At 40.7% G+C, this 27,133-nt stretch overlaps 1 protein-coding gene across 5 annotated transcripts in view; it reads right to left on the bottom strand.

The window, feature by feature from the left end:
• USP6NL (USP6 N-terminal like) overlaps positions 1–27,133 on the bottom strand; it is a 190,295-nt gene that overhangs the window by 20,823 nt on the left and 142,339 nt on the right. For 4 of the 5 annotated variants that reach the window (XM_051821561.2, XM_051821560.2, XM_017347673.3 and 1 more), the window contains 7 exons: positions 20,817–20,926; positions 18,270–18,318; positions 16,764–16,884; positions 12,957–13,051; positions 11,746–11,811; positions 11,548–11,647; positions 7,965–8,117 (listed from right to left, as the gene is read on the bottom strand). In XM_051821561.2, the coding sequence (XP_051677521.2) occupies positions 7,965–8,117; positions 11,548–11,647; positions 11,746–11,811; positions 12,957–13,051; positions 16,764–16,884; positions 18,270–18,318; positions 20,817–20,926 (694 nt within the window). The remainder of the gene's footprint in view (positions 1–7,964; positions 8,118–11,547; positions 11,648–11,745; positions 11,812–12,956; positions 13,052–16,763; positions 16,885–18,269; positions 18,319–20,816; positions 20,927–27,133) is intronic. The other variant, XM_070055727.1, reaches the window with a different exon arrangement.

The raw sequence follows: 27,133 nt of genomic DNA, 5'->3' as shown, positions 1-27,133 counted from the left end.
TGCCTGGGTTCAACTGCCAGCTCTGGACCCTGGCTCCAGCCTCCTGTTGCTGTAAATTCTAACAGGCAGTGGTGATGGCTCCAATAATCGTGTTCTTGCCCCCTGTGTGGGAGATCTGGATTGAGCTCCTGGCTCCCGGTCCCAGCGTTAGCCTGGCCCAGTCTGTCTGTTGCAGGCATTTGGGAAGTAAGTCAGCAGATGAGGTTTCTGTCTGTCTCTCTTTGTCTCTCAAGTAAATAAATAAAGCTTTTTTTTTTTTTTTTTTTTTTTTGACAGGCAGAGTGGACAGTGAGAGAGAGAGACAGAGAGAAAGGTCTTCCTTTTGCCGTTGGTTCACCCTCCAGTGGCTGCCGCGGCCGGCGCGCTGCGGCCAGCGCACCGCGCTGATCCGGTGGCAGGAGCCAGGAGCCAGGTGCTTTTCCTGGTCTCCCATGGGGTGCAGGGCCCAAGCACCTGGGCCATCCTCCACTGCACTCCCTGGCCACAGCAGAGGGCTGGCCTGGAAGAGGGGCAACCGGGACAGAATCCGGCGCCCCGACCGGGACTAGAACCCGGTGTGCCGGCGCCGCTAGGCCGCGGCGCCGGCCTAAATAAAACTTTTAAATGAAGTTTTTAAAATGGTTCAACAACAACTACAAAACATAGATAGATAAAATGAATTACACAAAGATGAATTAGGCAGTTGACTTTCCAGGAAAAAGGAAATAAGCTAAGGAAATCAGAAATAAATTCAAGAGCTGATTCTTGATACATGTCAATGAAGATTAAATTCTGGATAATTTAATGAAGGAGAAGGAGTAAGTAGGTAGAAAATTAGAGGCGCAAAGGTAAAATAGGTACAGATATAAAGATAAAAGCACCATGTAACATTACTTTGCAAAACACTACACAAATAAATTTAGAAACTAGAAATGAACAACTTTCTAGGAAAATACAAATCATGTATAATTGACTTGGAAGACAAACAAAAAGCAATAACTAAAAAAGAAAAATGTTACCAAAGAGTGACTCTTCCTAAACAATTATATTAGACCAAAGCAATTTCACAAGTGTATTTCTGAACTGTTAAGAAACAATTTTAATAAAACAAGAAATATTTCAGAACAGAAGGAAGGAAAGCTACCAAATTATGAAGCTAGCATAGCCTAACAATTACATAGACATTTTAATTAACTGCAATGAAATCTCATTTAGGAATAATTTCAAATGTTAAGTAAAATACTAGTGGGTATAAACTAATAATGCTACAAAGGAATACTTTATTACAAGTAAGTGCAGTTTATTGAAGAAGTACAACAATAGTTCACCACTTCCAATATTCACCATATTAAAAGGTTTTAAAGAAGAAAAAAATTAACACATTTGTGCCCAAAAAGCATTCACAAAACTTGAACATCTACTCTGATTAAAAACAAGAGAGAGAAAGCAAAAGCTGAATACTTTACGATGAAAAAGGAATGACCATGAATACTTAAAAGGAAGAGAAAAACAGTATTTCTTGAAGATTAGATTTTCTAAGATTTCAGATATACAATCACAAGTCGACCAAATACAGTGTCTAGAAAAATAAAAACATGCCAGATTTTCCTAGCCAGTTAGGAAAAAAAAAAAAAAAACACACAAAGATTCAATTTACAACAGTAATAACAAAGAGATTATCCCCATGAGACTCAGGAGCCCCCACCTTCTCTCTGCTTGTGCTCTCCTCTGTGAAGCCCCACTTGACGGCAGCTGCAGTGGAGAACTGCCTGTTACTTGTCTATGGCAAACTGGCAAGTCTGTATTATACCTGGGCTGGCTAACAATCATCTGCCGATGGCCAGGTTTTATATGGCGTGTGACAGAGGCTGGGTCAGATAGACAAATTTGCAACAGTCACATGAAGAAAACAAACTACTCAGGGCCATTAAAAAAAAAAAACAAATTTAGAGGTAGGTGTTTGGACTAGTGCTTTTTTTTGTTAAAGATTTATTTTATTTATTTGAAAGAGTTACAGAGAAAGGTAGAGACAGAGAGAGAGGTCTTCCATCCGTTGGTTCAGTCTCCAGATGGCCGCAACGGCCAGAGCTATGCTGATCTGAAGCCAGGAGCCTCCTCCAGGTTTCCCACACGAGTGCAGGGGTCCAAGGACCTGAGCCATCCTCTACTGCCATCCCAGGCCACAGCAGACAGCTGGATTGGAAGAGGAGCAGCCAGGACTAGAACTGGCACCCGTATGGGATGCCGGCACTTCAGGCCAGGGCTTTAACCCACTGCGCCACAGCACTGGCCCTGGCCTAGTATAACAAACTTACAGTCCCCCATTGGAGTGCATGGATACCCACCTGACTCCAGCTTCCTGCTACCCTGGGAGGCAGCAGTGAAGGTTCAAGTACCTAGGTCACTGCCATTCATGTGAGAGATTTGGATTCAATTATTGGCACCTGGCTTTGGGCCACTGCAAGCATTTGGGGAGTGAAACAGTGGGCAGGAACACTATCTCTACCTGTCTCTTTGCCTCTCAAATAAATAAGTAACAAATAATAAAAACTTTAAAAAGTAAACTGAAAGTTAAAAGCTTTTACTTTGAAAAATACCATTTTAAGTATTGTTTTTTCTCTCGAAAGTCTTTAAATTCAATACAACCACAATTAAAATTCTAGTGGATTCTTTTCTGTAACTTGACAATATAAAATACAAAACACTGAAGGGAAATAAGCCTTAATGGATATTAAAACTATTTGTAATTTTTAAAGTGGAGATTAATGGGATAGTATAAAACACCAAAATTATAATTTAATAAATGCCATTAATCCCCTTGGTTCGCTGGTTGGAAAATAAGCAAACCTAAGTTCCTACCTCATAAACAAAAAAGTAATTCCAGATGAGCTAAAGACTTAATTGTATACAATTATGCCTCAATAAAGCTGTTAGAAAAAGATTTAAACATAAAATAATAAGAATTATAAGAAACATAGGCAAAAAAAAAAAACCTCAACCAGCATATGTAAAATTCTTTATATAAGTCACAGAAGCAAGAAGCCGTAGGGAGGAGCCAGCCCTGAGGTGTAGGAGGCTAAGCCTTCACCTGTGGCACCAGTACCCTATATGGATGCCGGTTCGTGTCCCAGCTGCTCCTCTTCCAATCCAGCTCTCTACTATGGTCTGAGAAAGCAGCAAAAGATGGCCCAAGTGCTTGGGCCCTTGAACCTGTGTGAGAGACCTAGCAGAAATTCCTGGCTCCTGGCTTCGGATTTGCCCAGCTCCAGCTATTGCGACCATTTAGGGAATGAACCAGCGGATGGAAGACCTTTCTCTCGGTCTCTCTCTCTGTCTGTAACTCCACTCTCAAATAAATGAAGAAAACCTTTAAAAAAACAAAACACAGGGAGAAAATATGTATGCATAATTATGTATTATGTAATATATAATAAGCAGGTCAATCTCCTTAATTTGCCAAGAATATGTATGCATAGGCTAATAGAAAAATGAATAGATTAATACAAAAATGATGAGCAGGGAAGTTCACAGAAAAAGAAAGAAAAATGCCCAACAAAATATATAAAATATATTCAACTTTACATACATTACTGGTGAGTGCACAAACTGATGCAGTATACAAAGAGCCAAAAAGAAGTAACATATTCATGGGTTTTTTTAATCTTAGACTTTTTTTTTTTTTTTAAGATTTTTGTAAATGTGAAAGGCAGGGAGACAGCAACAGACAGAGATCTCCCATCATCTAGTTTAGTAACTCAAATACCTACAACAGCTGGGACTGGATCAGGTTGAAGTCAGGAGCCAGGAACTCAATCTGGGTGTCCAAGTGAGCACCAGGGATCCCAATGCTTAAGCCATCACCTGCTGCCTCCCACGGTCCTAACAGGAAGCTGGAATTGGGAGCAGAGCCAGGACTCAAACCCTGGCGTTCTGATAAGGGATGTGCGCATCCCAAGTAATGTCTTAACCACTGAGCCAAAAACCACCCCCTCATGCAAGTTTTTAAAAGGACAGGCTTGACTTTAGAATTTCTTTGTATCATTTTCATTTAATCACCTTACGCTCCATATAGAGTTCATAAGAAATTAGAGGAAAACAATGAGCGGATGAAAGGGGGCAAAAAGGTCTCTAAAGTAACTGCTGCACTAGTAGAAATATGGACACAAGATGACTGTGACAAAAAATGCAGTCAACATATCACATTCTATCTTAACCGTCAGTATGATCAGAGCAACAACATCCGACCTTACAGTTTTGGGTACCTATTGCTCTCCACCTTTTTTCAAAAAATATTTATTTTATTTATTTGAAAGGCAGAGTTACAGAGAGGCAGAGAGAGAGAGACAGAGAGTTGGTTCACTCCCCAGATGGCCACAACAGCTGAAGCTACGCAGATCTGAAGCCAGGAGCCAGGAGCTTCTTCTGGGTCTCCCACACAGGAGCAGCATCCCTAAGACTTGGGCCATCTTCTACTGCTTTCCCAGGCCATAGCAGAAAGCCGGATCAGAAATGGAGCAGCCAGGACTCAAACCGGCGTCCATATGGAATGCCAGCACTGCAGGCAGTGGCTTTACCCACTACGCCACAGCAGCAGCCCCTTGCTCTCCCTTTATCCCCTGCCCTACTCTCCACCACCAACTGATCATTTCCTAGTACAAAGATCCTACAGACTTACTAAGTTTCCTCATCTGCAAAATAAGCACAGCTATCTGTAGGGATGAAGTAAGAAAGTACCCACAGGATGTGTCACATAGTCAACAGCAAGCATTGGCTGCTGATTAGAAAAATCATCAACATCTTTCATCCCATCAGACACACAGGTTCTGAACTTTAATCTTATGTTTACATTGCTGTATAGTATGTATTATTTTCTTTGTATGTGTCTTTCACTAAAACTTACCTTAAACTCTTTAAAAGTAACCAAGATACTTAAAAATAAATGTGAAAGTGTCAACAGTCTAGTAATTGCTATTCCAAGTGCATTTCCTGCTACAGAAAAAAATTAGTGGAAAATGGACATATTGTACTGAACAAGGGAGGGCTGACCTCACTTAGCAAAGGCGATGCTTTCACAAGGCCTATGCCCACCCTCAATTACTGCTGAGGGTTTGTTTTCTAGTGAATCTCAATGACCTTGAACAAACCTCAGAGAAGAGCCCCTCTCAAATAAATTAAAGCAAAGTATCTTGGATTTTATTCCACTAAAGAGAAAAGCGTATTTCCCATAGAAAGAAATCCTGCATTTCTTCCGTAGAGACACATCTGACACAATGATAGAGAAATGCCAATCCACTTCTGCCTGAAGGCTTAGATCACTACTCTCGTTACTATGCATCTCTCATCCAACTCCACACTTCCGTAGTCCCTTCCACATGCACCCACTGAAAATGGTAAGAAAGGAAAAAGGCAAAAACAACTTTTTCCCCAGGAATCACACACTGTGAATACCTACTCAAAACTCTTAAAAGTAATCCCTACTGCAACCTTTCTACACTTTTTTTTTATGACAGGCAGAGTGGACAGAGAAAGAGAGAGACACAGAGAGAAAGGTCTTCCTTCAGTTGGTTCACCCCCAATGGCCGCTGCGGCTGGCGCACCGTGCTGATCCGAAGGCAGGAGCCAGGTACTTATCCTGGTTTCCCATGGGGTGCAGGGCCCAAGCACTTGGGCCATCCTCCACTGCCCTCCCGGGCCACCGCAGAGAGCTGGCCTGGAAGAGGGGCAACCGGGACAGAATCCGGCGCCCTGACCGGGACTAGAACCCGGGGTGCCGGCGTCGCAGGCAGAGGATTAGCCTAGTGAGCCGCGGCACCGGCCTACATTTTCTTTATTTTTTCCCTCTTATGCTCCACTACTCTTCCCTCCACTTACCTTGTTTCTGGCTCTGTAACTGTCCCATTCACGCTTGTTTGTTGTGTAAATTCTGTCTCCTGTACATACCCTGAGAGCAAAATGTGCAGCTTTCCTTTCAGTTTCTAAATGTTCCCACAGCACCTAGCAGAAAACCTAACAGTAGGTACTAAAAAGTGTTTTGAAATAAGTGAATAAAATGTTATTATCTACACTGTAGCATATTGCAGAGCCCTGGATTAATCTTCAGAAAAACTGGAATCTTTACCAAAGTAAAACCATTTGATGGTTCTGCAGCTTCATATTTAAGTATCAAGTATTAGCTTCTTTATTTATAAAATGGGCCTTTTCCTTTTAGACATTTGTTTTTTAAGATTTATTTATTCGAAAGTCAGAACTACGGGGTGGGGGCGGGGATGGTCCACCTGTTGGTCCACTCCCTGGATGGCCACAACAGCTAGGTGTGAGCCAAGTAAAAGCCAGGACCCAGGAGCTTCTTCCAGGGCTCGCACATGGGTAGCATGGACCCAAGCTATTGGGCCATCTCTTGTTCCTTTTCCCAGGCCTATTAGCAGGGAGCCAGATAAGAGGTAGAACAGCCAGAACTCAAGGCCAGCACCCATAAAGGATGCTGGCACTGCAGGCAGCAGCTTTACTTGCTATGGCACAATGCAGGCCCCAGTAGTTTTTTAAAGTGAAATATAATAATTGTGCATGTTACGGGGTAGTGTTATAACTTGATATAACATACATACAATGTATAATGGCCAAATTAGGCCATTTCCATCTCCTTAAACATTTATCATTTTTTGTATTAGGAACCGTCAAACTCCTCATTCTTTATAAAATGTACAGTAAATTGTTGTAAATTATAAATTTATTCCCCTATACTACCTATATTCTGGTACTCCCTATGCAACTTCTTTCTCCATCCACCACCCTACCCTCCCTAACCTCTAGTGACCACTATCCTACTCTCCTCTTCCATGAAGTCGACTTTTTTAGCTTCCACGTATAAGTGCTAGAATATGCAGTAGTAGTTTCTAGGTCTGGCTTATTTTGCTTAATTTTAAGTCTCCTAAAAGCATGGCTATCAGGGCCAGCTCTGTGGCATTAGCTGAGAAAGCCAACGCCTGTGATGTCAGCATTCCATGTGGGTGCCAGTTCGAGTCTCGGCTGCTCCACTTCTGATCCAGCTCTCTGCAATTGACCTGGGAAGGCAGTATTAGATGGCTCAAGTGTTTGAGACCCTGCACCCACATGGGAGACCCAGAGGAAGCTCCTGGCTCCTAGCTTTGGATAGGCCCAGCTTCAGCCATTGGGGCCATTTGGGGTGTGGACCAGTGGATGGAGGAGTTCTCTCTTTCTCTCTGCCTCTGCCTCTCTATAACTCTGCCTTTCAAATAAATAAATAAATCTGTTTTTTAAAAAATGTGGCTATTACTTGCTCTACTGCTGCATACAGTTTCACAAAATGAGATGATGGAAGTTAAAAGTACTTATTATACTGCTTTCATGGTTACTTCTTTCTTTTTTTTTCCCCGACAGGCAGTCAGACAGTGAGAGAGAGAGAGAGAGAAAGGTCTTCCTTCCATTGGTTCACCCCCAAAGTGGCCACTACGGCCAGCACTGTGCTGATCTGAAGCCAGGAGCCAGGTGCTTCTCCTGGTTTCCCATGCAGGTGCAGGGGCCCAAGCACTTAGGCCATCCTCCACTGCCTTCCCGGGCCACAGCAGAGAGCTGGACTGGAAGAGGAGCAACCAGGACAGAATCCGGTGCCCCAAAGGGGACTAGAACCAGGGGTGCCGGCACCGCAGGCGGAGGATTAGCCAAGTGAGCCGTGGCGCTGGTCCACGGTTGTTTCTTAAAAAAACCATAGTGTTTGTCAATCAGATTTCTAAATTTAAGTAAGAACAATGGAGATATTCTAATAGGAGAAACAGATTTAATTAATATGATTGCCCCTTTTTTTCCTTAAAAACAAGGGAAGAAGTCATAAGCAATGTCAAAATACTGATATACATTATGTCATTACAAGTCTAATGTTTACACTTTGAAAAAGAAGTGGCCTACATTAACCAATCTTAATTGTAATTTATATATAAAATATCTGTGGGTAGTTAGTTATCTCTTACCAGGTTCTGGAAGATCTAATTTTGCCCGCTTTAGCTCTGCCATAGAAATCTGAAGTTGCTCTATTACAAAATCATCTTCAAAGAAAAAGTCCTTTGCCAAGGTCTCCTGAAGAAATTCTACAAGTTCTTCCATAGACAGTTTCATTAGATGTTCTAAGAGAGGATGAGAGAAATAACAATGCTGAGTCAGCAGTTTACTCCAGATGGAGAAGATAATATATTCTATTGAAGTGCAGTGTGTTTTTAAACAGGACATTTAAAAGGCCATGTACACAATTTGTACCTGGTATTATAGATGTAAGACAAAAATACTCTCTGCTATTAAAGCAGTCACAGAGAAAGTAGATAACCTCACTGGGGAGACAAGGTAGGAGAACACTGCCGAACATTTTCTCACTGGTTTAAGAACAACCACATCTGGGCATTCATATTAAGCTTCTGGGAGTCGAGAGACACAGAAAGATCACCTACAAAATGTGAAGCAACTCCAGCCCTCATAGGCAAATCCACTTTTTTTTTTTTTTTTTTGGACAGGCAGAGTGGACAGTGAGAGAGAGAGAGACAGGGAGAAAAGTCTTCCTTTTCCATTGATTCATTCCCCAATGGCCGCTGTGGCCAGCGCGCTGCGGCCGGCGCACCGCAACGATCCAAAGCCAGGAGCCAGGTGCTTCTCCTGGTCTCCCATGGGGTGCAGGGCCCAAGCACTTGGGCCATCCTCCACTGCCCTCCCGGGCCACAGCAGAGAGCTGGACTGGAAGAGGAGCAACCGGGACAGAATCTGGTACCCTGACTGGGACTAGAACCCGGGGTGCCGGCGCTGCAGGCGGAGGATTAGCCTAGTGAGCCACAGCGCCGGCCGCGAATCCACTTTTAAGACTGCATTTATTAGTGTTTCAAATTTCAAAAAAAAAAAAAGAATTTATTTGCAAGTTTTATTTCTACTTATAAAATTAGTTTTATTAGAAAAATATTCAAATATTGACAAAAAGCACAAAGTAAAACTAAGATCCCAATCTCCTACCAGTACACATATAATTCTGTGTATATATGAACCTCAATTCACAAAACTAAATTATACTAATTATTCACTTCCTTGCTTTTTCCCATTCAATAGTGTATCACTGATATCCCTCACCTCAACAAATGATTTTACATCATCATTAATAACTATCTAAGAATACACTGCACATGTGCATCATAATTTATTTAGCCTTCTAATAATAGGTATTTAGGTTCTGATTTTTAAAATTTTTTAAATTTATTCATTTTTATTTATTTCAAATGCAGAGATGGAGAGAGAGAGACAGAGAAAGAGAAACAGACAGACAGAGATCTTTCATCCACTGGTTCACTCTCCAAGTCCCTGCAACAGCCAGGACTGAGCCAAGGACTTTGATCTGAGGCTCTGACATGAGCGGCAGGGACTAAAGTGTTTGAGCCATCACTCACTGCTCACAGGGTGCACATTAACAAGAAGCTGGAATCAGAAGCAGAGGCAGGACTCAAACCCAGGCACTCCAATATGGGATGTGGGCATCCCAAGCGGTGTCAACTGCTCGCCAAACACCAGCCTGTTTCCAATTACTGTGTGAAGAACCTACAGTGACAACCTCTCCAAATATTTTTAAGGCAATAAGGAAGAAAACAAAAGTGAGTAAAAGAAATGAATATCTCCTACAACCTACAAGCTCCAGCTAACCACTGGTTACAGAGTCCAGAGACAGATTTGTTTTGTTTTCATTTTTTTTAAATTAGCCAATAACAAACTACACATACTTATGGTGTAGAGTATGTTTGGATACAGGTTTATGTTGCAAGCTGACATGTCCATTACCTCACATACTAATTTTTGGAATGAGAATAGTAAAATCTCCCCTCTCGACAACTGGCAGGTACACTGCACGTGACTCATGAACTGCAGCCACCACACTGCCTGACAGCGCTCCATGTTCCACAACTCCCTCTCTGCCTCCCTGAAACGCTGCCTCCCTGACCAGCTACTCTCCCCAGCCGCCTTCTGGTTTTGGAAACTTTCTGTGGTTTTGAAGGAACTTCAGTCTTTGAGCTGTGGCCCTAGATAAGGAAAACCTATTAGCAGAGAGATTTTCCACAGTTTATATAGTCTAATGATAGGGTGGCATATAAAGTAACTGTTACACTTAAAGCTGACTTACTAAAGGTACAGACATTTTTTACTTTTCAAAATTAATCCAGCATCATATAAGAAAAACAATTTAAGAGGGAAAACAGAGTTATAAAGAAATAGAATATTATGCTTGTATTTTTTCACTGTTTGGGAAACATTACAAATCCCTTAATAAAAATTGCATCTTTGTTCTCTATTTGGAGCCATTCATAAACCAGAGAGAAAGGCAGTAAAGGGGGAGGCAGGGTGGGATGGGGAGGATTGCAAACGGTTCACAACAGAAGCCCGAGTCTGCAGGACAACCGTCTCCATCATCATTTTGTTCTGGAGCTCACGTCTGTGTGTTGGGGAGATAAACCACAACGCTGCCGAATGCTTTTCTTGAAAAGAATACGCGATACAAAAGTGCTTTTAAAGGGATTCTTCATTCCTATCTAGGGTATGGCTGGTCTGGCCCTCCTGAAGTCCATTCTTTTCAAGTAAACAAGTAAACAATCTTACACTAAAACACCTAACATGCACTTAGAACAATGCCAAGCACAGCACAGAGAAAAACCACAAACACCACCCCACACACTCGTGAGCTTATGATTTACTCAGGAGACTGAACAGACTATTCCAGAATAACGTACGAGAGCAGAGTATATGAGGCATGTGAAACTGTCGTAAGGCCTAGAAGTAATATATCAGGTTCTTAAGTGTTCAATGATTCCCTTTTCTGCTGAGCTACAAGAGGAGTCACATAAGTTTTAAGGTTGAATTGAGACTTGAAAGATGAACAAGATTCTTCATACCAACGAAAATAAAACCTCTTCCCTTGATTCTAAGGTAACACACAGCATATCAAATTCACAGAATCCTTGAAATACTACAACTGAAGACCAAAGCCATCAGCTGTAAAAACGAAAAGCCAGTACTGCCTTGCTGCATTTATGAGCTACAGGCACTGCCTGTGCCTGCCCCGGAGGCCACAGAGCAGTCGGGCAGAGACAGATCTGCAAGGTCCCCGTCCACATGCAAGGTCCCCATCCGCAACTCGGAGCTGGATGCTTTTTCTCCTGGAGGAAACAGCAACAGAAATGTTCTCCCGGGCCCTTTTCACTCTGGTGTCTCCCTGTTCTCCTGTTACAAACTTGAGATCACATCAATGAAAAAATTCAGTGGTCCCAATGGAAACCAACACCTACTAAGATTACTTTTATCAAACTATCAAATTGCATTCTACTGTCTAAGCGTAAAAATGAAACTGATATGAAGAGGAAATAATCAAAGATCTCTACAATATAGTGAGCTCCTAATATGAAAAAGAACCAACAAAAGTAAATTTTCAAATGATGATGATTTTTCCACTGATTTTCAAGAATTTTTTTTAAACCATTACTAAAAGACAGTGAATAAGAAGTAAGAGTGGGGATTGAGAAATGGAGTTTTTCTTACTTTTGTGTAACTTTAAGATTGTGTAAGACATAGCAGTAAGAACTCGTTCTCCTTCAAAGATGTAGATATCCCAAATCCTGAGGTTTAGGGTAAAGGGAGTCTATAATTAAAGGCAAAACAAAACAGAAACAAGGTTAACAGCTTTCCCTGACCTTACGATTATAATTTTATGATTGAGTTTTGTAAATAAATACTCACACGATCAAGGAAACATTGAAAAAACCATTTCATTGTATAAAAACTGGTGTAGATTTCTTGGGAATCCTGAAACAACAAAGACCTCACAATTTTGGGACTGTAGCAAACAAATATAACAATCTAATACTAAATATTAGGAGGGCTATTCTGTTAGAGCAAATCATGTAATCATCTCATTAAAAATATTTTCCATGATTTTTTTTCTATTTTTACTTTTTATCCCAAAATGTGACTTCTCAAAATCACCCCAAGACTAAATTTCACATAGGGTAGTAATACAACACATATCTTTTCTTGAGTATAAAAGGGCACTTCAAAAAACTCATGGGAAAGTGAATTAAAAGATCAGTTTTGGAGACTGTCATCCTGGAGCAGCAGTGTGCGCCGCTGTTGGTGATGCTGGTATCCCATATTGGAATACTTCTCTGAGTCCAATCCAGCTTCCTGCCAATGTGCCTGGGAAGACAGCGGATCACTGATCGCCCAAGCACGAGGCCCCTGCCACACTTGTGGAAGACCTGGATGGAGTTCGAGGTTCCTGGCTCCAGCCTGGCCCAGCAGCAGCTGGTGCAGTCTTTTGGAGAGTGAGTCAGCAGATGGAATACCTCTCTCTCTCTCTCTCTGTCATTTGCATTTCAAATAAATAAAATAAATCTTTTTAAAAAAAGGGGATAAATTTTGGTGTAAAAAATTTTGAAATTCATCAACAGTTTTTTCATAATACACATTTTCCCACTTTCCATGAACTTTCTGAAGACCTCTTGTACGTATGGATTTCAAAATTTTTTGCACCAAAATAAAACTTATCTTTTAATACAATTCTCCATGAGCTTTTTGAAGTATGCTCATATTGTACTGTAAATTATCTGTTTTACTAAACTACTGCTTAATAATGAACATATATACAATTCACTAGGAGTCTGTATGACCCTTAAAATCCTTTCATGCTATTAAAAAAGCCTCCAAAATAATTAAGAAAGTTTGTGTTCTCTAAAACTTTATTGTCTGTCTGGATCTATGAATTAGGACTATGAAAGTCCATCGATAGTATATTTTACATATCTGATGTTCTTCAAATAACTGGAAATTATATCTGCATAGTAACTGAAATTTACCATGTTAGTAAGGTAACTGGAATCAAAGACGGAATTTAATTAGTCTAGCTTTATCTTACTACTGTTGGGTACTGGGTCAACAGCGTATCTACCTACCAAGTGCTGCTTAAGCTTGGACAGAAATTTACTCAATATTTTTTCATGATGTTCTTGAAACCTCAAGAGTTTAGGAAAACCTTGGACAAAAAAGCCTAGAATACAAACATAAACACAATACTTCATAAACAATATGAAGAAAAATTTCCAATTTAAAAGTACAACATACTTCTTTCATCTGTAACTGTCAAAATGAAAAGAAACATCCATTGGTTACCAAAATATTTCTCACTCCCATCAAATTAATACTTACATATAAGCTTTGGATAATAAAACTTATAGCTTAGTATTTGCTAAGGACCTACTAAAATTTGTAAAATAATTAAAGAGGACTGAATATTTCTGAACTAAAAAGGACACTAAGATGCTAAAAAAAATGAAACTGAAGCCATTTATGAAGATTATCTATTCTTTTAAGACACGAAGGGACAGTGGTGCCCTGGTTTAAGCTACAGCTTGGGAGCCCATATCCCTTATCAGAGTGTCTGACTCCAGACCTGGCTACTTTGTACCTGATCCTGCTTCTCCCTAATGTACCTGAGATGGTGGCACATGATGGCTTAGGTACTTGGGTTCCTGTCACTCACATGGGAGACCTGAAAGGAGTTCCTGGCATCTGGCTTCAGCCTGGCACTGCCCCGGCTCATGTGGGAATTTGGGGAGTCAACCAATGGCTTAAAGATTTCCTTCCCTCTGTCTATCCCTTTCTCTGTGTCAATCTGCCTTTCAAGTAAAAACAAAAACAGGCTGACACTGTGGGAAAGCAGTAGAGGATGGCCCAAGTACCTAAGCCCCTGCCACCCACGAGGGGAACCTGGTTGGAGTTCCAGGATCCTGGCCTCGGCCTGGCCCAGCATTGGCAGTTGCAGTCTTTTGGGGGAATGAACCAATGGTTGGAGGATAACTCTCTCTAACTCTGCTTTTCAAATAAATAAAATAAATCTTTAAGCAAATAAACAAAAACAAAAACACCTGTATCTCAAATGCCTAAATCTTTTTATAGGCTGCCCTAATCTTTTTATTACTTTGTTTTACTGTTAGTACATTATATAACAAATATTGCATTACTTTTTGCAAGTTTACTCAAACACGTTCATCAGTATCACATATCTAAAGTTTTTATCACTTCTAAAATATTTTGTCTAAGCTATATTTAACATCAGTTAAAACTTACAGGTATTATGTGATGAATGCTATATCAAAAATCATATTTTATCCCAACTATACAATATAATCTTTGAGATTTCTAGGAGGCAACTACTTGTAAACGATAGAAGCTAATATTAAGTTTGTATATTTAACTGATTGAACTTTACAGCTATTTTTATTCACAAGCTCCCTTTCAGGTAGGTACTTATACAATTTATTAAAAAATATATGTACTCTATGAACTTTATGATTTCTTCATACTGGTGTTTTCTGACCTGAGTTGTATGCAACTTTGAAAGATGCTAATAGACAGTCCTATGTTTTTAAAAAAGAATCCAGGGGGACATGTTTATGTTATATATCTATCTTGTATATTCATGATGTACATTAAATTATTAATGTTCTAAGCTGTCTTTCAGACTCATTAAAATTTATTTTTCTTTAACTCAATCTCGTAGACCTATTTGAAAGAGGAGTTCATTGTTCCCCCCACAGAACATCTGTTTCCAAGAAAAGAAACTACGTTCCTCCAAAAACCTGAGGAACATGCCATTGGGAAACACTGCTTTACAATTTACTGGGCAGAACTATTTCTTAGCTAGTGTTCAGTTTTCCAAGGTGTGTGTAAAAATTTCCAGAGATACAGACTCTGTTTCTCTCTTGGTGATATTTTCCACTGAAACTACTTCATAAAAAAAATCTATAATCCTCTATCAGTCCCACTTTCATGGTCAATTTGATAGTACTGGGAGTTATAAAAATTTCAGCAAAAGTCTGGCTTTGCAAAAGTCAAAGCAGGGGCCTGCTTTTTTGTGGAGCAGGAGTAAAGGGGCTGACTACAATGCAGGCATCCCAGATGGATGCCACGCCCTGTCTGCTTCACTTTCGATGCAGCTCCCTGCTAATAGCCTGGGAAGAGCAATGGAGGATGGCGCAGGTGTTTGATCCCTGCTCTCTGGCAGACCTGGTAGAAGCTCCTGGCTCCTAGCTTCAGCCTGCCTCAGCCCTGGCTGTTGTGCAGGAGTGAATCAGCAGACAGAAGCTCTGCTCTCTCTCTCTCTTGTGTGTCTCTTCCTCTCTGCAACTCTACCTTGCAAATGAATAAATATTTTGTAAAGAATCAGTGTACTTCAGGAACAACTAATTCAAGGATACTTAAGATATTTAATATTTCTTCACTTTTCAGTTTTGTCCCAGTCTTGATATTTCAAATCACATCTTTTTCAGTCCTAGCTTTGAGTCCAGACATTTATAAGTGATACTACTTTTATATAGGAAATAGAAAAAACTGAGTAACTTTTTATTATAAAATTTCATAGGCATACATATAAACAGGTATCTCCAAGTATATTTAAGTGTAAATGTTAGGATAGAATTAATATTGCTTTATAAATTAACTGCTGGCAATAACTGCTGAGGTAAGCTATCAAACAGGTTTAAAATTGGACTGCTTTCCACACAGTTACACACCACTTAAGCTGTAACATTCCACTGTATTTCAAGATAGATCAGCAACACCATCTCACAGGAAAGCCAAGTGAAGGCTCCTCAGGAAGAATTCTTTTCCTTCAAGCTAGCTTTTTAAATGATATTGCCTATGGGATGGCAACCCGACATAATAACACATTCTTAATTTTTAGAATTACTTATGGGATGAGAAGTGCCCAGAAATTGCTATAAAGCAAATAATATTGTTAAAATAATTAGCAATGGACATGAAGGGAGACAGATAACAGCAAACACCCACATGCTGCAACAGCCCTAAAACCCCCATAAAAATCACATACTAAGACTGTGGAGTTTAATAAACAATGGACTATGGAAGTTCATAATTTTAAAAATATTAAAACAGCACTTTAAAATCTGTTATTAGAGTAACCAGTATTAAAATCATTTAGAATTCAATATTATCATATGGATGGCACTAAGAAAATAATTTTTGCATTATATGGACAAGTATGACTTTTATTTCCAAGATAAGTTGCAATCAAAACTCTCTGAATTAAAGTTCACTGTTCATCCTCTCAAGGAAAAGGTTATTAAAAACAACACACTAACTTTAAAACCATGAGAGCACTGACGTCTGAAATACTAAATGATCAAGTACCTACAACACATTACTGCCTTTTATTCAAAATGGAGTGTTTTACAGATGAAAGAGCTAAAACCCACACTTGAAATATAAAACTACTATATACCTTTCCTTCAAATTCCTAAAAATAATTCCTCAATTAATAGTCTTTCACAAGGATTATACATCACAACATCCAGTCAATGGAGCATTTCACTAAAATGGTAACTGCATGACTGTCTGAAAGTTTTAGTCAAAAGACATCTTTTATTTCCCCCCCAAAATAGGACTTTTTCTAAATTCCTCCCAATCTACATTAGTTTCATCTGACTGAGAGTAAGTAAGGAAAGAATTGCTAAATGACAATAATATGCTCTGGAGGAAAAGACAAAGGAAAAATCAATGTGAATGAGAAGTTTAGAAAAGTTCAATGAAGAAACTTGAAATAGGTAACAAATCCTAATTAACTAATAAGCCCTGAAACATTCAGATTGTTTTATGTAACTCTACCAAGCATCTCAGATTTTTGTTTGAATCTGTTTCTTCCTGTCTCTGTTTCCTTATGATAAAGCATGGGGCTTTCTTACCATGCATGGCGTGCTTGGGGCCTGAGAAGAGTTTGACAAGGGCCCAGAAGGCATCTTCCTCGTTCATATACATGAGGAGCAGAGCTGTGATCTGGCTCATCCCCTGACAGTACCCGACTTCCTAGAGCAAACAACACAGAAACTGGGGACTTTACATTCAAATTACATAGATATGCACATAGGAAATCCTAATCTAAATAAAAATCAGAATACATCTAGGCATATTATTTAATGGGAAATCTGCAGATAATCTTCGCAGTATTATGTCACATAATATGAAAGAATAAAACTGCTCAAGAATAAATGTACCGGTATAGACACAGTCCAAATCTACATATATATAATTTTTTTACTGTCCTCTGATCAATAATGTTACACTTCCTTTAAAGAACACTAACATTTATTTCATTTTATGTACAGGTCTCAGCTTGCTCTTCCTTTTTTGCTTAGCTGCTGGCCAAGTTCTCCAGGATACGTGAACACAGCCAGAGTGGATGCTGCCAGAGCAAATGTCACCAGATGGGGTTACAGACTTTAACAGAACAGTAACACTGAGCCTGTGTGTGCAATTGCAGCCATGGGACAACTGGCAAGTACGCAAAGGAAGCAATCTGGAGAGGAAAACAATGGAATAAATAGTTCAGAGAAATAATCGGAGAGAGACATGTGGTCCCGGGGTGGGAGACAGAAAATGTAGCTATCCTTCTCACCACCTGCTCCTCACTTTCGAGTCTCAGCTTCTCTGAGGTCCAACTAGGGCCCCTTTCCATGACAAGTCCCTTCCACAAACTCTTCTTTAATGTTCCCTCGTTGGAGTGAATTTTTGTTCCTATAACTTAAAGGCCTTAATTATTAACAGAAACGATACCTCTGAAGGTTCAAAGGCTATTCCCCCTGGAACCAAGTCACACGGGTATGTGTTTAACACACATATTAGGTCATTCCCCACAGTATCTTCTGCCCCACAATGTAGTCAAAGCCTCAAGAACAGCATGTCCACCACCGGACTGTTTGGTTGTAGCCTACTCCTGGTTAGCTACTCCCAGTTAGCATATGTGTGATCCTACACGGGCAGTACTTAACAGATAAAACATGATACTGAAAGGTGACCACCCAGGAATAATGAGAAGTTGACAAGAGTCAAGTAAAATTACTCTAGCCGCTGATGTCTATCCTTCTATCCTGCCTATTCCCAGTCTTCCTTGCTTAAAAAGCAAATCAAAACTAGCAACAAAACAAAATAGTATGGAGGGAGAGGGAAAGTGGCATTCACTGGGGTACTGTGGTCACAGCTAGGTTTTTCCACTTCTAGATCATCTCTGCTCTGAGACCTCAGGGCTACCTGATAAAGAGAACCAGAGAGCTAAACCAACTGTAGGGCCCGTCTAGTGCTGAGATGGAGTCACGCACCTAGAAGGGCCCTTCGAGGTACGCAGGACCCAAAGACTACCTCCACCTCCTAGGAGCACTTCTCAGAGAACCACCACCAGGCCGGCTCCAACTTACCGTATTATAAATAGAATATGCAGCAAGCACATGAAATAAAGATTGTTGCCTAGAGAAAAAAAAACATTAAACATAGTTTCACAAATTATAAAATTTGAATTTTTTTAAATTATAAAATTAAGAAACAAACAGACTGAAAACAAATAGTTTACATAAAATTACTACTGTAATAAAGCAATTATCCTGAGTTCAAACCAAAACAATACTGGAAACGGTCTAAATCTGACAGTAGATTACATTCAGTCTGATGTAATTTATATCAAAAATCACAAAGAATTTCAAAGTTTCTTAAATTGGTTGTTCATTTGCATTGAATTTCTCTCTCTCTGTCCCTCCCTCTCTCTTAAACCATCCAACAGCAGCAGCTGGCTTAACAGAATGGGTGGCCCTTTAAAGACTCAGGTGCAGTCCCAGCTAGCTGCAAAACCCTGCAGGCCTGGGCAACGTTCCCCAGGAAACTAGATATGCTCTACATCAGCCTCCAATGTAAAGAGCTGGGATTTGGGGATCCAAGGATTGAAAAGGAGTGGATAGGAGCAGCTAAACTCACTATTACCCCTACTGACTCACCAACAAAGTTTGTGCTTCCCAACCCTACAACCTTAGGCTCTGCTGGTCTAGGGATTTTTGGTCCACAAGGAAGAATGCTTCCACCCGGAGGCATAACAATGATTCTACTGAACTGAACGCTGAAACTGCCAAGCAACTACTTTGCGCTTCTTGGACCTCTCAATCCAGGCAATGAAGGAGGTTAACTGTGCTGGCTAGGGAGATAGATCCTGACTGCCAAGGAGAAAATCGGTTGCTGCTACACAATGGACAGAGGAGGAGTATGTGTGGAGTACAGAATATTTGGGCATCTCTTAATATTACTTGGCACTGTGATTAAAGTCGATGGAAAAACACAACTCACAGAATTTTTAGGAATCAAAGTTTCAGTCACCATTGCCAGCTGAAGTAACTTGCTAAGGGCAAAGGATACAGGGAATGGGCAGTGGAAGAAGACAACTATAACCACATGGCCAGTCACAGAAATGATGACTGTAACTGTCACAAGTATTTCTTTCTTAATTTGGTAAGAATATGTTTGTATAAACATTTATTTTTTCTTTCTTAGCTTCTCCCATAGTAAAACAAAATATACTATTAATAGTTACAGTATTTAAGATTATCAAAACAGAAGTATAAATATAACCCAAGGACCTGGCATCTTCTTGTGGGGCAATGATTAACCTATTTCGTTATAAGCATAATAGCTGTTTTACTTGTGGCAGAAGTATGATTCTGTTATAGTCTTATTTGGAAATTAAGAATGATTTAAGAGATCTGTATAAGTACCAAGTTGACAAGAATGGACTGTGATGGCTGGCTTTGTGTGTCAGCTTGTCTAAGCTATGATTCCTCATTCATTATTCAAACATTGATTTAGGTGTTGCTGTAAAGGTATTCTGTAGATGTGATTAAAATCCACAAACCACTGACTTTAAGTAGAGGGGAAAATTCTAGATAATCTAGGTATGCCTGATTCAATTAAAAGACCACAAAGGCACTCTGAGGCTTCCTCGAAGAATGTCTGTCTTTAGGAGCAGACAGCCTAGCAGTTAAGACATCACATTCCATGTTGGAGCACCTGGGTTCAGTTCCCAACTCTAGCTCCTTCCTCCAGCTTCCTGTCAATACTGACCCTGGAATGCAGTGGTGATGGCTCAAATAGTTGGATTCTTGCCACCCACACAGGAGACCCAGACAATGTTTCCAACTCTTAGCTTCAGCCCCAGACACTGCAGACACTTGGGGGATGAACCTGCAAATAGGAATTCTGTCTGCCTTTCTCTCTCTGCCTCAAATAAAAAGATCTTAAAAAATTAAAAAAAAAAAATCTGCCTATGGACAGAAGTTTCAGCTTGTGCTCAAGAGTCCGGCCTTCCTTTCGAAGGACTGCTCTACGGATTCTGCATTTTCCTAGTGAGCCCACACAAGCAGACGAGCCAACATGTGCAACACATCTCTATGTATTTCCCATCGGTTTCTGTTTCACCACATCGGACCCTGATTGACACATAAGTTAGCAACCTATACCTTTCATTCATAAATTGTCACAGCAATGATGTTTCAATGTGTAGTGCTAGTATTGTTCTGTTATACGCAGTTTTTTCATTTCTCACTTTATTTCACTCATTTCTCTCTATTTTGGTTTCATTTATTCATAAATGATGAGGGAGTCAAGGTTACAGATACACTGATCATTGACAGAGTTTTCACATAAAGAATCTTTCATTTTTCTATGATTTTCAATGAAAATACCTATGTTTCCAGATTATAAAATGATTATTTACCACTTGTACAGCACTTACTATATCAAATGTTAGAAAACTGAGGTCAAATTAGATTCTAAGATTCACAAGTGGATTGAAAGGATCTGTAAAGGCTTAAATCTTTAGGCTCTCATTCAAAACTGCATCCTAACCACATTTTAAGCTAATAAAGATTTTGATAAAGACTATTTATAAATGCCATTTCCATTTCATAATATTAAAGTTTACTTACTTAACACCATATCTGTCTCTAAACATAATATGGTCCCTAAATGTGCGGTTGACATCAAGGTCTATTTGTCTGATATCAGGTGAACAACCCCGTGCTCTGTGTTTTAATTTCTGAAGAAGAAAAAGAGAAGAATGTACATTTTTACAGAAATCACTTGTTGAAAATTCTATGACAAATAGTAAAATAACTCAATAAAAATTGGTTTTGGGTATAGGAAATTATTCTCATGGTTAAAGAATCGAAACAATATAAAAAGGTAGACAAAAGTTCCCCTTCTTCTCTTCAGGGCTCCATCTATCCTATTCCCATCCTCTCACTCTTCCCTCACTTCCCCTAACCTCCCCTCCATCCTGCTAACACAGTAAGATTTTAATTTAGGATGGAGAACTTTCCAGAGTTTGCACTATGATGTGAAAGCTCATCATGGCCAAGCCTTGCAATCTACTGATTTTTCATCCATTGCAGCGTGACTTTTTGGTTTTCTTTGCAGCTAACTACTGCCTTGATTGTTGATTTGCTTTGTTTCCTACATTCTACATTCAATCCCAAACTCGCGATCAATGGTCTCCTCTGATGTCCCCACAGAAAGGTATTCCACCAGCTTACTCTTCTTGGAAGACCTCTCTCCCAGAGCTGCGCGGCTGCTCCCACCTGCGTGGCCGCTCTCCAGGCCTTCTGCACAGCGTGGGACTCAGCATCTCCTTTCACTGCCTGTGGGTCCTCCCTTGGCTTTTCTGTTGTGTGAGGTCCCCTATTTCCTGGATCTCACATCTCTTCTTTCTTGGTTTATTCCCTTGCTCAGGGGGAACACATTCTCTACTAGCTCTTGTGAAGGGATGTATAGAAGTTGGAGTTTTTGAAATTTTGAATGCCTGATAACTCTGCATTCAACTTTTTGGCTGTTTTGTAATTCTAAGTTGGAAAATATTTTTGCTCAAAAGGCACTGCTTCACTACCTCCTGGCCTCCGGTGCTGCCATTCTAATACTTGTTTCTTTACATGCAATCTGTTTTTCTCCCGAGAAGTGTACAGACTTTTCCTGTAATGCTCAAGAGCTTCACACATCTGGACTTGCTTCTGACGTACTTTTATCCACAAGATTGGGCATTGGATGGATCCCTTCAATCTTAAAAACTCAATACTCACATCTCTCAGGTCTGAGAAACTTTCTTCAATAATTCTTTGTTAATTTCTTTACTCTCTTCTCCTATTTTCTCTTTCTGGAATTCTGATTACTACAAATGTGAAATCTTCTAAGTTGTCATCTACTTCTCTTACATTTTTTTTTCTATTATTTTCTAGTTTTTGCCTTTATAATTTACCCTCTGGGAAATTCTCTCAATCATTATTTTCCAATTAAATATTTCATTTCTCTTTAGTTTTCCATTGCTATCATTTTTTAAAATACCTATAAACTCTTTGTTGTTCTCCAGTGTTCCTTTTAATAGCATCCTGTGCTTGTTTTATGGCTGTAATATCGATTTTATTTCTCTGAACAGATTAACAATAGTTTAAAACTATCTCTTCTTGCTCTATATCTGTCTCCTACAAGTTGCTTTTTGCCATTTCCCTTCATTTGTCTTTTATGTTAGTCCCCTTTTCCTGAAATAAATAGTTTTTACTGAAAAGTGAGCTGGTACAAAGCGGGGTGCCCAGGTGGCCCTTCCATACTGTGGTCTTCACTGTGGAATGACGTGGTCAGCCAGATACAGTGGGTCCTATGTAGTCAGTATCTTGGATTTATTTCCTTACACTGATCATGTGCCTAGAGAAGGCTCTTCCAGTCTCCTGTCAGGAGGAAAACTCCTGGCTGACCATGTTCTTGGAGTTCAGCTGAGGGAAGAGGCTAGACCATCCAGAACCCAGGATCTCCACTCTCTTGCTTTCCTCTCAGCTGCCCCACCCTCAGCAACGTCTGTGTCTTCCCCAGTCCAGAGTTTTCTGCTTCATCCTCACCAAATAACAAACCTCCAGTCTCAGGCCAGGACTGGGAGGGATGTTAGGGGTGCTGGGAGTTATGGAAGGCTGGCACTGCAGGCAGCAGCTTTATCCACTAGGCAAAAGCACCAGCCCCTAGATACATCTTTAAACGACAGTAACACGAAGCTCCAGGTGAAAACTTATCACATCCAATCAAAGGGAAGGGATCAGGAGAGGTCTCATAATGTGCCTTGAAAATGCATCCCCTCTTTCTCCTTCCTTTGGAAACAAAGCCCCTCTTTAGGCACCACCCATTCCATGAGTTGGCATGAACCATGAAGGTGATTTCATCCCCTCTTCCCAACACAGCCAAGTTTTAATTTTACTGTTGTATTTATCCATAATAACTAATGCTACACTTTGACACAATCATGCCTTCCCCCAACAGAGAAGAAAAATTTCTTGACATTGCATCTATTCTTCTTGGTATGCTCCTCAGCACCTTGTACAGAGCTTTGCTCCAAGAAAGCATAAACAGGTCATTGGGGGAACTTCAAGGGCTGAATGCTCATATATTCCAGGCTCCTATAGATTTTTAAAAGGTAGTTTTACTCCAACTTGAAGTCCCAGGTAGTAGAGCATGTGTACAGAACAAAGTGTACCACTTTTGTAGAAAGACAGTAAGAGTGGCCAGAAAAGAAAGACTTGGTAAAGCAATAAATAATGTTGGGAGAAAATCAAACAGTAAAAATAACATCTAGGGGGGGGCCAGCGTGCTGTGGCACACCTGGTTAAGCTACCATCTGCAGCGATGGCATCCCATATGGGCGCCAGGTGGCGTTTCGGCTAATGCACCTGGGGAAGCAGTGGAGGATGGCCTAAGTGCTTGGCCTCCAGTACCTACATGGGAGACCCGGAAGAAGCTCCAGGTACCTGGCTTTGGCCTGGCCTAGCCCCTGCTGTTGCAGCCATTTGGGAAGTGAACCAGCAGATGGAAAATCAATTAATCCCTCTCTCCCCTTCTCCCCTGACTCTGTTTCTCCCCCTCTCTCTGTAATTCCAACTTATAAATAAACAAAAGTGACATTTGTGATAGTGTTGAAAATTATGGACTTGAAAGCATTTTTGTTTTCGTTATACATTTTCACTAAATCCTTCTCTCATATTAACTGGTCATTGGATAATTCTATTGCATGTAGAAAAACCTTTATGTATAAAGGAAAATTACCACTGTATTGAGGTGTACTGGATTTGAATAGTCTTTTCCCAAAATTCATGTCAGTCTAGAACCTTTGAATATGACCTATGTGGAATCAGTTTCTGCAGATGTAATCAATTTAAGATGAGGTCAAACTGGATTAAGGCGGTCTTGTCAGAACAGGTAGAGATACAGAAAGAAAAATGTCACGTGGCAAAAGAGGCGAAGTCAGACGCAACGGTGCGGCTGCAAGCTAAGGACAGCTAAAGACCATTAGCTAAAATGAGACAAGAGCTGTTCTTCCCTTGAGACTGGGGAGAGAGCTGGCCCTGCACACTCCTTAACTTAAAGCCTCATGTCCTGTAAAACTGTGTGCTCTGGAGGACACAGTTCCCGCTGCTCAAGCCACTGGGCTGGTGGGGTGTGGCTACAGCTGAGTCACATCTGAGGGTCCACAGAGGACTTTCTACTTTTGTTAGTTTCTATTTTTCATCAATGAAACACATATTTACTGAGCACATACCACACACCTGGTACTGGGGTACTGTACTAAATGCTGGGGTTCTATGGTTTACATATTTCGTTTTGAACACTGGCTCTAGAACTGTGACACTAAAAATAAATATCTAATCAACAGTCTAAAGTAACTAATAGTCTAAAATCCTGGGACATAAACAGATGGCATGTGTAAAGTCAAGCAACTAAATAAAAAAGTGTTTTTATTTTTAAAGATTTATTTATTTACTTGAAAGAGTTACAGAGGTAGAGGTAGAGGTAGAGGTAGAGGTAGAGGTAGAGGTAGAGGCAGAGAGAGAGAGAGAGAGAGAGAGAGAGAGAGAGAGAGAGAGAGAGGTCTTCCATCCACTGGTTCACTCCTCAATTGACTGCAATAGCAGGAACTGTGCCGATATGAAGGCAAGGCCAGGAGCTTCTTCCATGTCTCCCACGTGGGTGCAGGGGCCCAAGGACTTGGGCCATCTTCTACTGCTTTCCCAGGCCATAGCAGAGAGCTAGATTGGAATAGGAGCAGCCGGAACTTGAACCAGTATCCATATGGGATGCCAGCACTGCAAGTGGCTGCTTTACCCGCTATGCCACAGTGTCGGCCTCCAAAAAATGTTTTGTTCACACAAAATGAGAGATTCTTTAAATTAACCAGCACTTATTACCCTTCATCTTGATGAAATTATACCTATATATATATAATACATATATATGAATATTCAAAAAAGAAAAAAATATCCAGAGAGCAGCAAAGCCAAGTAAAGTAAGAGAGCCACAGAATGACAAATACTACAAGTTCTTGCTCTTATGAGGAAGCTAAAAAAGGGGATGTCATTGAACAGTGTAGAAGAGTGGTCAGCAGAGGCTATAGAGGGTAGAAAGGAGGCTGAATAAAGGGATTGGAAAAACAAGAACCGAAACACAGCCGCAGTCAGCAGGAAGAAGCTCAGGAGTGCTTCAGCACAACACAGTGACTATGGTTACCATGATCTATCATGTATCTTCTAAAGAACTTAAAAAGGTCCCCAACACACTGAAGTGATCAACTTTTTTTTTTTTTTTTTTTGACAGGTAGAGTTAGACAGAGAGAGAGAGACAGACAGAGAGAAAGGTCTTCCTTCCATTTGTTCACCCCACAAATGGCCATTACAGCTGACGTACTGCGCCGATCTGAAGCCAGGAGCCAGGTGCTTCCTCCTGGTCTCCCATGCAGGTGCAGGGCCCAAGCACTTGGGCCATCCTCCACTGCCCTCCCAGGACACAGCAGAGAGCTAGCCTGGAAGAGGAGCAACCGGGACAGAATCCAGTGCCCCAACCAGGACCAGAATCCGGTGTGCCGGCGCCGCAGGCGGAGGATTAGCCTGGTGAGCCGTGGCGCCGGCCTAAAGTGATAAACTTTTAAGGAGATGAAAATGCTAATTACCCTGATTTGATTTTTCTAATTCTATACATGCATTGAATTACCACAATGTATTCCATAAATATGAATCACGTGTCAATTAATTTTTTTTTTAATTTTCTAAAAAAAATTTATTTGAAAGTCAGAGTTACACAGAAAAGGAGAGGCAGAGAGAGAGAGAGAGAGAGAGAGAGAGGGAGGTCTTCCACCTGCTGGTTCACTCCCCAATTGGCCGCAACAGCCTGAGTTGTGCTGATCTGAAGCCAGGAGCCAGGAGCTTCCTCCATGTCTCCCTTGCAGGTATAGGGGCCCTAGCACTTGGGCCATTTTTTATGCTTTCCCAGGCCATAGAGGAGGGCTGGATCAGAAGTGGAGCAGCCAGGACTTGAACCGGTACCATAAGGGATGCCAGCACTGTAGGCTGTAGCTTTACCTGCTACACCATAGTATCAGCCCCATTTTTTTTTTTTTTTTAATTTTAAAAAGGGAACACTAACATGCCTTTAATAACTGGCATTTTCAGTTCAAGTGAGTTCTCAACTCCCAACTTCAGCCTAGATTTAAACTATAAAATTTTGTTTATTTTGTTTTAATTTCTTCTAAGGAACATATTTCATTATCTATGGGTCAAAGATTCTTAGATAATAAACTTCTTATGCCTTTCAAAGGTTAACATAAAATTTAGGTTTAGAAAGGGGCCTGTTGGGGCCAGAGCTGTGGTGTGGTGGGTTAAGCTGCAGCCCACAGTGCCAGTATGCTGTAGGGTGCCAGTACAAGTGCCTGCTCCACTTCAATCCAGCTCCCTGCTAATGCACCTGGAAAAGCAGTAGAAGATGGCCGAAGTCCTTGGGCCTTGCACCCGTGTAGGAGACCCAGAATAAGCTCCTGGCTCCTGGTTTTAGCCTCCCAGTCCCAGCTATTGCAGCCATGTGGTCAGCGAGCCAGCGGAAGAAGATTCTCTTTCTCTGCAACTCTGCCTTTCAAATAAATACATAAATCTTAAAGAAGAGAGAAAGGGGCAGGTGATTGGCCTGGTGGGTGAGACACCACAATCCCATATCAGAGTGCCTGGGTTTGATACCTGGCTCTGACTCCTGACTCCAGCTGCTTGCTAATGCAGACCCTGGGAAGCAGCAGTGGTAATGGCCCAAGTGACTGGGCTCCTGCTACTCCCATGGGAGACCTGGACTGCATTCCCAGTTCTCAGCTTCTGCCAGGCCCATTCCCAACTGTAGGGGGCATTTGACTCGTGAGTCAGCGATGGAAGCTCTGTCTCTCTATCTCTGTCTCTCCCTC

Source organism: Oryctolagus cuniculus, chromosome 13 (genome assembly GCF_964237555.1).
Source record: "Oryctolagus cuniculus chromosome 13, mOryCun1.1, whole genome shotgun sequence".
Lineage (NCBI taxonomy): Eukaryota > Metazoa > Chordata > Mammalia > Lagomorpha > Leporidae > Oryctolagus > Oryctolagus cuniculus.
This window is presented reverse-complemented; position numbering and strand designations above follow the sequence as displayed.